The following is a 12,444-nucleotide window of genomic DNA, read 5'->3' on the forward strand; positions in this document are numbered from 1 at the left end:
AAGTCTATGGAGGGAAAAGACCCAGGCGATGTTTGGTTTTTAGGGTTGACTCCGGGACAAAGAAACTCGAGCCCAAGCAAACCACATGGCATTTGGTCTCATTTCGTCAAGGGGCATGGAGTACAAAGTACATGTACATGTACAGTAACATTCAGGTGGGTCTGTCAAAGAACTGTTCAAAGAACGGGGCATGGGGCTGGAGGACGCAGAGGAAGTGATTGGCAGGGCTAGGGCCTACTATGTACAGAGTAGAAATTGCAGACAAAGGAAGGTCTGTTGTTTGCCCCATTTCGGGCTATGCGTGCACAGCTTATTGGCAAGTCGAGTCCATGGAGTAAAGGGACGAAGGATCGCTATAAATTTGATGGAGGTCATGGGAACTACGATGTATGCCTATATTGTAGTTCAGTTGTCAATAAGCACAATCTATGAGTAGTGTTAGCAGTATGTACCCAGCGTATTTTCAGAATCTTAAAACTGATGATGTGACTGGAGATATATGCCTGTGAACAATGGATCTAAAATTATATGCAAAATAGGAGATTTTAGAAAAACACTGTAGAAAGAAACATTGATCATGTCGAAATAGGAGCAAACGGTCAGGTCACATGACCTCCGATTGGCACCTTTTTCAAACCTCAAGATATTGTAGGATCTACGAAAAATTAAGTGCAATGGAAGGATATGTTCATTATCAAGGTACGGAGTACCGACTTTATTATAAATTATGCAATATCTAATTCTATATTGTATGGAGACTGTGAAAATCTGGAATCATATTAGCAATGATCGCGTAAACTCGACAAGAGAAACGAGGTAAAGAAGCTCCATCAGACAGCAGTTGGTACAATTTTTCGTCGACATTATATTTCAGAACAGGTCTCGTGAAAGGTTACATCATCATAGGAGCAGGGGAGGGGGGGAAAAAAACAAAAACTCACATTTGAAAACTGAAACTGTTCCTTCAATGAACTCTTCATATCAGGGACAGTTGGAACATCTTGGGGAGATGCATAACCTTGGAAAGACATGGCAAGCCCAAGCTTCATCATGCCATGGGTTTGCCAAACACAATCATGAGGTCAATAAAGCCATTGAGACTTTCAAAAAAAGAATAGAAGGTGTATGAGATGAAGAAGAAATATTGGGGAGAAGAAAAAATGTGAGCGCGTTAAATAGTAAGCGAGGTGCTAGTTTGCACAGTTTGCACCCAAAAAAAAGTGGAAGATGCAATTTACCATGTCGATTCTGCAGCAATTGAAAATATTTATACTGTTTGCTCAAAGTATATTTTTACGTTGATACTGAAATCCATTCTCAAAAAATATGGATGTTAAAGAGAGCCCCAGACTGGAGGAGCAACAGAGTAAGATCGTCCTGAAAAAATACCCCAAAGAGTAGAAAAGAAGTCTCGACTGACAATATTCACAATATACAGCTCCTACCAAGTCTCCTTTTGCAAATGTCCGTACCGATGGCCGGGCCTTCAACTCTCCCAATTGGCGTATGAAGGTTGAAAGCCCAGCAACACCATCACGCACCAATGCCAGCCCAAGCGCGAGCCCCATTCCCAACCCCAATACCTCCCGCGCAGCCTTCAGCCGGCCCGGAGCGCACGTCCCCCAAGCGATTAACGATGGCCGTCGCCTATACGTTGGCAACATGCCATACACGGCCAAGATGGAGGATGTGGAGGCGCTGTTCATAGCGGCCGAGTTCCCTATGTATGACTGCACTTGCACCTGATGGCCATGAATTTGCCGCCAACTGAACTCTCCCCCTCCCAAATAGCGAGCGCATAGATATTGCCATTGATCCTTTCACCGGCCGGAACCCTTCCTACTGCTTCGTCGACTTGCAGAACAAGGAACATGCCGAGCGCGCCATGACCGAGCTCGATGGTCGCGATATGTTGGGTCGCCCAGTCAAGATCAAGCCCGGTGTGGCCAAGTCTCAGGAGCGCATTCAGAATCCACCTGAGCCGTTCCGCATTGATCGCTGGCGTCAGCAAGAGAGACCTAGCTTTGCTAAGGTCAATAGTGACTCCAGCAGCCGTGTGTATGTCGGTGGACTGCCACGATTGACTGATCACGGGGCTGTGCAGAGCAACATAGAGAATTTCTTCAAGGGATTCAAGGTGTAAGTTTAGATGGCTTGGTTTTCTAGTGTGTCGCGTGATCATTACTAACACGGTATTTTTGCAGGGAGAATGTCAGCAAGGTCTTCGCCCCTCACCCCGCTAAGCGGTTCGATCCCGGCGAGCACTACTATCTGTTCGTCGATGTTGGCACTCCCGAGCAAGCCCTGAAAGCCATGGATACATTGAATGGTCGGGAAGGACCATGGGGTGGTCCACTACGTGTACAGTTTGCACGTGGTCCCAAGGAGGCTCCCAAGGAGGCCTGATCTAAGTACTCCATACAGGGACATAAAAAAAAATAAGTATTATTAATGATAGGACGTGTCACATTGCATGAGCTATGATACCTGAATAGACTACACAATTACATGCATAATTATCTCGACATTCTGTTTTTGTCTGCCTATTTATATGTTAGCATAAAAGTTGGATATCCTGGCTTAGAAATATAAACATCGTTATATAAGACTTACGTGACGGATGTCGATAAGTACTTGTAGCTTGACTGGGTGACTTTTCTTCTTAATTCGCTCATCCGTATACCCGAAGATGCCACGAGATATTTATTTGTCAAGCCTACGAGAATTTGGTTATCTAACTCTAAATGTTGGTATTGCTTGGAGTTATGCTGAAGCTACATGCAAGTAATTACCACATGGGAATGTTCAAGCTGTGCAACTATACGGTATATATGTAGTCGCTCACTCAAGTGTCCAGGAGCCATGATCAAAATATATTATCTAAAGGGGTTCAAGACCATGCTTCTCATTTTATATAGTTAATTGTCTCTAAATTGCCTAGCTTTCAGCCCGGGTATAAGCGGGCGTATATAAAAACAGCCGCATGCGGACATCCCTTAACGAGTTAATATATATAGAAAACGAAGGTATAGTGTTTTATGTGTCTTGTAGGCTTTATCTTTCAATTTTGAATATTAGAATATAATCAATATATGAAGAAATCCCTTAATGATGTTATTATAGTTTAAAAACAAGGCATATGCTATATATAAAAGATTTTATATCAAGTGGATTCCAATGAAGGGGATGACGTTTAGTGGGGGAAATCCAGACTCTCACCGCATTATGCGCCTGTTCTGTTTCTGTTTCTTCAGGTTTTTCTGGGTTTTTTTTCTTTTTTTCTTTTGTGAATTCATATAACATTGTATCCATTTCTGCAGGTCATTTCTTCAATATCTTTTTTTGGGAACACCCATGTTGGGTTAAAGGCCTTCTTCTTGTTCTTCCGGCTTCGGGTCGGAATTGTCCCTAATCTTCCCGAGATCTCATATTTGTTCTTCTTCATATAACGCCCTCAAAATGCCTTCAAATAGTATCCAGCGCCAGCATAAGGCATTCATTGCAAGTGTGAGTGCAATTCCTCTGTTTTTGCCCTTTTGATATTTGCGAGGGTTGCTCTACCGAGACATTGCGTATATGCGGGTTGATTTGGGATTCATTGATCTCTATTGAAGTATGAAATGCTTTAAAAACTGCGTTGCCTGAGTCGCAAAATGCCGAGCAAGTAGAGGCAAGAGCAATTTCACGGTACTACGTTTGGGGTTATAGCTTTTATCTTGTCTACCCATTTGTTTTCTTCTCTTTCCCACAACCCCCCGCAATCAAGCATTCTTACGATCATTACTTTTGTTTTTGTGAGAACGAGAAAGAAAACGAAAATGTTCGCTGTTAACTTTGATCCGCAGTCCGACGACTCGAAGATATGTGTTGTCATGGTAGGCCTTCCGGCCCGAGGCAAGAGTCTCATCGCCGGCAAGGGTAAGTGAAACCGCCATCCGGAACTCATTTATGTGAAACTGACCTGTGACAGCCATGCGTTATCTGGGATGGGTCGGTATCCCTGCACGTGTCTTTAATGTTGGCGGTTATCGCCGCTTCAACACTCCACAGCCACAGGCGGCCTTCTTTGATCCTCACAATGAAGAAGGTGAGCGTATGCGACGAGCTGCCGCAGAGGCTGCTATGGCGGACATGCTTCAGTGGTTTAACACCGGAAAGGGCGTTGTGGCTATCCTGGATGCTACCAACTCCACAAAACAGCGCCGCAAGTGGATCTATCAGAAATGCCAGGAAGCTGGTATTGAGCCTCTCTTTGTGGAGTCGATCTGTGACGACGAAGATCTGATCATGACCAACATCAAGGAAGTCAAGACGACATCCCCAGACTACAAGGGCCAAGACCCGGAAGTAGCTGCGCTTGATTTCCGAAACCGTATTCGCAACTATGAAAAGGTCTACGAGACCATCGATGATGAAGAGAAGCATTACACTTATGTCAAGCTTATCAACGTGGGGTCGACCGTCATCATCAACCAGATCAAAGATTATCTGTCCAGTCGCTTAGTCTATTACATCCAGAATATTCACATCAAGCCTCGCTCCATTTGGCTATCACGGGTAAGTCGAATATCAAACTTTACGGATCATTATTTTGAACGCTGGACTAACGAAAACATAGCATGGTGAATCCGAGTTCAACTTGACCGGTCGGATTGGAGGTGACTCCAACATCTCCGAGCGCGGTGAGGCCTACGCCCGCGCACTCCCCGAGCTAATGCGCAAGTCCGGTATCCCCGAAAATACCAAGATTGTGATCTGGACCTCAACCTTGCGACGCACTATTCAGAGTGCCCGTCACCTTAAGGCAGAGACTCACTACGAGACACTGGAGTGGAAAGCCCTGGATGAGCTGGACTCAGGCGTCTGCGACGGTTTGACATACGAGCAAATCGCCGAGAAGTACCCAGAGGATTTCGCCGCTCGCGATGAAGACAAATACAACTACCGTTACCGCGGTGGCGAGTCCTACCGTGACGTCGTTATTCGCCTTGAGCCTATCATAATGGAACTGGAGCGCAGTGAGAATGTCATTATCGTTACTCACCAGGCTGTCCTCCGCTGCATCTACGCTTACTTTATGAATGTACCACAAGAGCAGAGTCCCTGGATGGAGGTGCCTTTGCATACTCTAATCAAACTCACGCCTCGCGCTTATGGTACGGAAGAGCAGCGCTTCAAGGCTGATATCCCCGCTGTGTCGACCTGGCGTGGGAAGGGGACTTCGGCGAAACACCAGGAGTTCCATGCCGCGGAGAGTGGGAAGGGAGAGGGCACAGAGGCCAAACATTAGGGATATGTTGATCTGCATCGGCGCGGCGTCACCTGGATGTGATCGGAATTCGGACTGCATGAGATATTCAGATACCAAAAACATGGTTTGTTCTTTGATGATACGTTACATACTTTAAATCTATTCTTCAAGTCATGTTCCTCGCGGGTTTATCGTAATACTGATGCCTTATTGGAAAGGTGAAGTTCGTTTCGACATAGAAATGAGATTGCTAGACACCTCCAAACCACATGGGCAATTTCCAAGGTTAGGGACATCCTATTTCTCATTGAACTGCTTTGAGCATCAAACCAGTAGCCACCATTCTATTTCAAGCAGAGAAAACTTGCAGGTATGAACATCATAAGCCAAGATCCTATCGCAGTTGCTCCCAGGGCCCAGCCCACCTGCCCAGCCAGAGATATGCTGACTCAGGACTGAGTCAGCCCCGGACGTCATGCGGAGAGCTCCAGCAGGACCCCTCGAACCTCCAGTGGAAGGAATTGAAGACAGCACGCCCATGTTGTCAGCATTTACGGCGCGGCCGCTCGTGGAGCTCAAGCCGCGCGACAAGTCCCGTATCGAATCTGTCCTCGCCTACGGCGACCGCCTCCTTGCCGGCTTAAACAATGGCAACCTCCGCATCTACCGCGTCACCGACGACGGCAAGACCGAGCTCCTCCGCGAACTGGAGAAATTCTCCCGATACAAGATTGAACAGCTCGCTTTGATTAAGGAGGCGAACGTGCTGGTTTCTCTTTCTGGCGGTTATGTCTGGCTCCACGATGCGCAGTCCTACGAGCTTGTTGAACAGCTATCTCAAACGAAGGGAGCTTCCGTTTTTGCCATCACATCGAATGTCGTCAATGATCCCGATACAAATGTACCTGCTATTGTTTCCCGCTTGGCAGTCGCTGTGAAGCGGAAGATTCTTATGTGGGCGTGGCGCGATATGGAGCTGGAACGGGATACGGCCGAACTGAGCTTGGTTAGTGGGGTCAAGACTCTAACCTGGGTTGCTGCTACGCGGCTAGTGGTTGGGCTGAACTCGAGCTTTGTCATGGTCAATATTGAGAGTGGTCAGTTCACGGACCTGGCTGGGCCCGGCAGCATTGAGGAATCAGGCCGGTTCGGCGGCGTTGGTGCCGCGAGCATGAGCTATATTGGTATGGGAGGTATGGTACCGCGGCCGCTTGTGACGAGACTGCGTGAAGGTCAGATTCTTCTGGCTAAGGACATCAACACGAACTTCATTGATGTCGATGGCCAGCCTCTCGGTCGGAAGCAGGTGCCTTGGAGCCATGCTCCGGTGGAGCTTGGATACTCGTACCCGTTTTTGTTGGCTTTGCACGACTCATCCAAGGGTGTGCTAGAAGTACGGAATCCGGAGACACTGTCACTACTGCAGTCTATTCCGTTGCCGTCGGCTAGTATTTTGCACATCCCGCAGCCGAACATTAGCCTTGCCCATGCTGGTAAAGGATTCCTTGTGGCTAGTGACCGCACTATCTGGCGCATGGAAGCTCTGAGCTATGACACCCAGATTGATGCTTTGGTTGAGGGTGGTTATCTAGATGAGGCTATCAGCTTACTCGGCATGCTGGAGGATGCTCTTTTACGGGACAAGGCTGGTCGACTGCGCGCGATAAGACTTGAAAAAGCGCAGAGCTTGTTCGCCTTGAATAAGTACCGGGAGTCTCTAGATCTGTTTACTGAGGTGTCTGCGCCTCCGGAGAGTGTCATTCGCCTCTATCCTCGTTTAATTGCGGGCGAGCTCTCTACGGTCCCGGAGCCTGAAGCCCCAAATGGAAAGACGAGCGGGTCCCAGAGTGACGGATCGTCCGATGATGTTGCTGCTGGACAGGCATCCACCCACGCACCTTCTATTATATCTTCGGTGCGAAAGCCCGATGAAGGAAGTGAGGCTAGCAGTATCCGCGGAGACGATAAAGGTACGGCAAGCTCCCATTGCTTTTGAATCCGTGCTAACTCATTATAGGTCTTCGAATTGCTGTCCGCGAGCTACAAGGATACCTGGCAGATGTTCGCCGACGCTTCCAGCGCTTCCTCAACCCCGATGGAACCCTCAAAGCTGCTCCACCAAGCGAAGCTACAGATGAGGCAAGTGACTCGGTGCTTAAGCTGTTGGATTTCCCATCTGCCGACGAGTTTGCCTCACAAATTTGTGCCAAGGCACGGTTGGTTGACACCACTTTGTTCCGTGCACACATGTTCGCGACGCCATCATTAGCTGGATCTCTCTTCCGCATTGCCAACTTCTGTGACCCAGAAGTAGTGATGGAGAGGCTTGAGGAGACTGGTAGATATAACGACCTAATTGATTTTCTCTACGGCAAGAAATTGCATCGTCAAGCACTTGAATTGCTCCAGCGCTTTGGACAGACAGATAACGGTCCTCTAAGCGGTCCAACACGCACAGTCGCCTATCTACAAAATCTACCGCCAGACCAAATTGATCTGGTTCTCGAATTCGGAGAATGGCCGCTTCGTGCCGATCACGAGTTGGGAATGGAGATATTCCTGACCGACACTGAAAATGCTGAGACATTGCCCCGTTCGGAAGTTCTCGCATTCCTTGAAAACATAGACACCGCGCTTGCCATTCGATACCTCGAGCATGTCATTAATGAATGGAATGACATGACGCCGGACATACACCAGCGACTGCTCATCTTATATTTAGATCAACTCAAATCCAACAACGAGCAGGGGGAATGGAAGGAGAAGTTCCTTACGATGTTGAAAGAGAGCGAACAATACTCGCCAGCGAAGATGTTAGATCGGCTCGATCGAGAGGGTACGTTGCACGCTACTTCTGTGAAGCAAGCCATCACTGACATATCCAGATCCCAACTTCTACGAAGCCCGAGCTATTCTATTTAGCAAGATGGGCCAGCACCGACAGGCACTCGAGATTTACGTCTTCAAACTTGCGGACCATGAGAAAGCGGAAGAGTGAGTGATATATCATTTCCCCCAAAAGAGCAATTGCTAACCCCAGAAAGATACTGCAACCAAGTCCACCTCGCCGAAAAGGCCGAAGAAGAGAATTCCATCTACCTCACCCTCCTTTCCCTCTATCTCTCCCCACCTCACGGCTATGAGCCCCAAAACGACCCCGCGATTGACTTGCTAGCCAAGCACGGTTCACGCCTCCCAGCCGACGCCGCATTGAAACTCATACCGGACCAACAGGCCGTGCAGAAACTTGAATTCTATTTCAAGGGTCGCATGCGCGCCGCAAACTCTATTTTCAATGAAGCGCGCATCGTGGCAAACCTGCGTAAGGCACGGGATATGCAGATCCAAGCGCAGCTTGCTCTTGGCGAGGGCATTCGTGGTGGAGGCACGCGGGCTCGTCACGTCACTGTCACCGAGGAGCGAATTTGTGGCGTCTGCCATAAGCGTTTGGGCGGGAGTGTGATCAATGTTTTCCCCGAGTAAGTCGTTTCTGATTGCTTGTCTTTCTGGCCTGTTCATTGCTGACTTCTTTCCAGTGATACCGTAGTTCATTTGGGGTGTGCCAGTCGAAAACCCAGTGTTCGAGCTGGGTAGTGTGCATGCTCTCCATCGCATCCGCGGGGTCGTTCTTATTCATATCCTTTATTTTCCTCCTTTTTTTTGTCTTTTGGCTCGAGGCTCTCTTTCATTTGGTTTTTTTGCGTCGATGGAGGCTATCCCAGCGACTTTGATACCCATAGCATCTGCCCATTTCAAGATACATCATGGTTATGCGATCATGCATCATCCTCAATCACTTCCTCTCCGTAATTCTCTTCCTCCTTAGCTTCCTGTGCCGAGAGCTTGCCCTGCACCTTCTTGTCCTCTTCCATGCGTTCCGTAAGGAATGCGTTAATCTGGTCCTGCAGCTTGGGAACGAGCGACTGCAGCTCTGAGAGGTGGGCTTGCTTAGCAGCTAGTGTGCCGGTTGTGGTTGAAAACACATGTTCAAAGGTCTCAGTGGCTTGAGGGGCGGTGTAGACTGCATTCAGGCTCGTGTTGGAGGCCATTTTGAAATTCGACAGGGAAGTTGGGAAAATTGGGGGAAATTGTTCAGGAGGGGGAGAGAAAGAATGTCCCCAGTTATCGGTTACCGCCTTTCTTACCGCCTCGCTGATCTAAGCCCAACGTCGGGCCTTGGGCTCTTCCCCAGGACCCTATGTATGGCTGAATACGGACAATTATAGATTACCCTGATATGCTTCCTAAGGTCGGATCATACGGTAACATTGCCGAGGCTAATCTCTGTTGGGCTTTAATGAGACAGCAAGACCTAGTCTGCATTAGGCGTCCAGGGCTGTAAGAAGAAAAATTGTGGAAATTGGGAAACATTGAGAAAAATATGCCAAATAGGCCCAATACAAGTTCAAAGAACGACATAAAGCAGTGAAATGGTCTACAAATATAAATCGAAAAGCTATAAACTCTGTGATCACCAAGTCTCCGCATCTTAGATCTGAGATTCTGCCAGATAGAAGTCATAGAGGAAGGGATCGGCGACTTGCCTAGGTGTGGCTTTTGTAACGTTGTATGCAAAGAAAAACCTTCGCGCTTAAAAGATAACTCGCCTAAAAGAGAGAGCATGGATGATTCGCTATGAATCCTACCTTCCGATCCCCCAACTCGCCTGAGCGTCAGCGAGTACCTCCTGCCCCTCGATACCCCCGACCTCCATCTGATGACGAAGAGGACGACTCTGATGAAGACGAATTGGTTCGCCCCGGATCCTCCGGTAGTGACGCCTCTTCTAATGTGACCACCGTTTCCGCCGCTCCTGTCACTCCGATCAATACTCAACTGCCCACCGGTAGTTACTTCCCTCCACAACCACGTTCGGCCACTTCACCTCATCACCCTATGCCGAACCCAACAGGGCGAAAGCCCTCCGGCCGGGGTCCCTCTATAGAGCTACCCCGGCACCGATCACGGCATCACTCACAGGGTTTCTTTGAACCATCCTTGCCGACCACCTCCTCCGACCAGGCCCCTACTGTGTCAGCCTCGCGGATCGCCGCCCAGGCAGCAATGCAACAGATGAAAAGGCAACAAAGTTCTATGCCTCCGATAGAAGATGGTTCCCGTCCTAGGCGCAGCGGAAGCGCCTCACCTCCTCTCATGCCGCCTCCATTGCGTGTCAATCAACCCTCCCCGCAACCGCCTGCACCATCAGGGAACGTGGCTACAACAGCAGCGAATGTGGCGTTCCCGCGAGCCGGTGCCACGCCGATAGAACAACAGCCCGAGAAACAGAAGAAGAAGAAGCTTTTCTCAAAACCAAAACACATCGGAATCAGTCATAAAGATCTGGGCAAAGACCGTGCGCTTCCCTCCCCGAGCAAGATCAGTGGGTTATCGCGCATGGTCAGCGGCTCGACTACGAACCTAACCGACTTGTCGTCAAACAACTCATCGATGTACAACCTGTCCAATGCATCCGTGAGCACAGTCGTCCCCGCGGATCGTCAGCCACTTCCAGAGAAGGAAAAGGAAAAGGACAAAGACAAGGACAAGCACAAGCATCATTTCCTGTCAAGGCAGAAACTCAAATTAAAAGACCGTGTCGATGACCACTTCAACCTCCCTCTATCATCGGCTTCGAGTAATTCTCGTCCGGCAGACCCCAATGCCCCGCAATCTTTATACTCCTTTACACCTGCGTCTCCGGCCCCTGGGGTGACATTTGGCAAGTCGGTCAGTGGGCTGGATCTCCTGCATGGCGGCCGAGCACTGCGTGAGAAGAAGAAGGAGGAGAAGGCAATCGCCGAGTCGGAGCAGTTGGAATGGCTGGCCAACAATGCTGGTGCGCCCACGGCACCCGGTGGCTTCCCAGGTCCATCTTCAGTTGGTAGTTCGGGAACATTCCCCGATTCTATTCTCCGAGAGACCTTGCAAGGGTTTGGGTTGAATAATATGACCCCAGAGGATGCGTGGGACTTCCTTAAAGCGAAGCTGCTGGTCATCTTCGACGGCGAGGATGTGCGCATTGCTATTGAAGATCTCAACAAGCTGGTACTCGTTCACTTGCAGCGATGTGTACTCAAGAGGGCCCCTGCTTCTATTGTAATAGATCTGCAAGAACTTCTACACACTGGCTTTGCGACTTTGAATCACAGTTCGCTGGCTGGCCTCCCAGATGAAAAGCTGATCCCGCATCTGGTTCAAGTGTGGCTGCTGGTGTTTGGCACGATTCTGCCTTTCATCCAAGCTGTGTTTCTCCCCTTGGATCTCGAGTTCAAGGGGTGTGGATCCTTAATGACTAGCCGAGAAGCCGGTGAATTCTGGGGTGCATTGCCTGTTGGTGGGTCACTCGATGTACGAAGTCTAGTCTTGATTGCCTTCCGTGACTGCATTATCATGAACCGCTACGATGCTCTCAAAACAACCTTCTCCCGGCTCAGCCTAGACTCCATCAACACCGGATTCCCAACGCTCAGCGTCACAACTAAGAGTACCGGCACTGGAGCGCGTCCTGGCACTGCAGCCTCCCTCGACGCTGGCCTCGGTAGCTTCAACTCGCAGTCATCCACGCTTCTCAGCACCATCGCCGACAGTTATTCCTCCGACGGAATAAGCGCCATGGCCAACCACCCACGTCCAGCAAGCAGTGACTCTCGCAGTCGCGCTACCTCAAACACATCTTCCAACGCAGACCCACTTTTCTTCCAGTCCATCGCATCGCCTGCAACCTCCAACAGTCGACCCACCATCATTCACCGCGGCGCCGACTCCTCTCACGTTATCACAGAGACCGTCGGCCGCATGTTACAATGCATTAGTGTCCTGGCCAGCGTGCAAACAGCCGACGATGCCCAGGAGCGGATGGATGTTCTTAGCAAAGCTCTCAAACATAACTGGCTTGGCCGCGGCCGCACAGGCCGTGATCGTCGCGGCTTTGTCGGTGCTAAGATCCGACCTGTGATGGTCGGCGGTCCCCCTGTTATCGATGATACCGATTCTTTGACTACGGGTGGAATCAGCATCGGTGCTAGCACTAGTACAGGTGGATCCCGGGGGCGAGGTGACTCTTCATCGTCGGAATGGAGCTCCAATGTTCCAGGGCCTATGAGTATGCGTAGTGGTGGTAGACGAGAACTGAGTGTTCTCTAGTGTGTTTTTCTACTCGTTATGATTGTATGACGGCGGGTACTTTGGTA

At 49.4% G+C, this 12,444-nt stretch overlaps 5 protein-coding genes across 5 annotated transcripts; 4 read left to right on the plus strand and 1 right to left on the minus strand.

The window, feature by feature from the left end:
* Positions 1–1,326: 1,326 nt before the first annotated feature.
* PGRI_087330 (Nucleotide-binding, alpha-beta plait) lies at positions 1,327–2,406 on the plus strand (the record flags this gene model as incomplete). The annotated part of the gene is made up of 4 exons (XM_040796447.1): positions 1,327–1,366; positions 1,439–1,724; positions 1,792–2,139; positions 2,205–2,406. The coding sequence occupies 4 exons, from the start codon at positions 1,327–1,329 to the stop codon at positions 2,404–2,406; spliced, it is 876 nt and encodes a 291-aa protein (XP_040650985.1).
* Positions 2,407–3,459: 1,053 nt separating this feature from the next.
* On the plus strand, positions 3,460–5,290 carry PGRI_087340 (bifunctional nucleoside/nucleotide kinase/histidine phosphatase family protein; the record flags this gene model as incomplete). Its single annotated transcript, XM_040796448.1, has 4 exons — positions 3,460–3,507; positions 3,846–3,918; positions 3,971–4,557; positions 4,619–5,290. 4 exons carry the CDS (start codon positions 3,460–3,462, stop codon positions 5,288–5,290), a joined length of 1,380 nt encoding a protein of 459 aa, XP_040650986.1.
* Positions 5,291–5,726: 436 nt separating this feature from the next.
* Positions 5,727–8,845, plus strand: PGRI_087350 (putative vacuolar morphogenesis protein AvaB; the record flags this gene model as incomplete). The annotated part of the gene is made up of 5 exons (XM_040796449.1): positions 5,727–7,221; positions 7,269–8,087; positions 8,137–8,245; positions 8,296–8,730; positions 8,788–8,845. 5 exons carry the CDS (start codon positions 5,727–5,729, stop codon positions 8,843–8,845), a joined length of 2,916 nt encoding a protein of 971 aa, XP_040650987.1.
* A 182-nt stretch (positions 8,846–9,027) lies between these two features.
* Positions 9,028–9,300, minus strand: PGRI_087360 (uncharacterized protein; the record flags this gene model as incomplete). Its single annotated transcript, XM_040796450.1, has 1 exon — positions 9,028–9,300. One exon carries the CDS (start codon positions 9,298–9,300, stop codon positions 9,028–9,030), a length of 273 nt encoding a protein of 90 aa, XP_040650988.1.
* Positions 9,301–9,886: 586 nt separating this feature from the next.
* Positions 9,887–12,397, plus strand: PGRI_087370 (uncharacterized protein; the record flags this gene model as incomplete). Its single annotated transcript, XM_040796451.1, has 1 exon — positions 9,887–12,397. The coding sequence occupies one exon, from the start codon at positions 9,887–9,889 to the stop codon at positions 12,395–12,397; it is 2,511 nt and encodes an 836-aa protein (XP_040650989.1).
* Between the last annotated feature and the right edge of the window lie 47 nt (positions 12,398–12,444).

The sequence above is a fragment of the Penicillium griseofulvum genome (genome assembly GCF_001561935.1).
Source record: "Penicillium griseofulvum strain PG3 chromosome Unknown contig_11, whole genome shotgun sequence".
NCBI lineage: Eukaryota > Fungi > Ascomycota > Eurotiomycetes > Eurotiales > Aspergillaceae > Penicillium > Penicillium griseofulvum.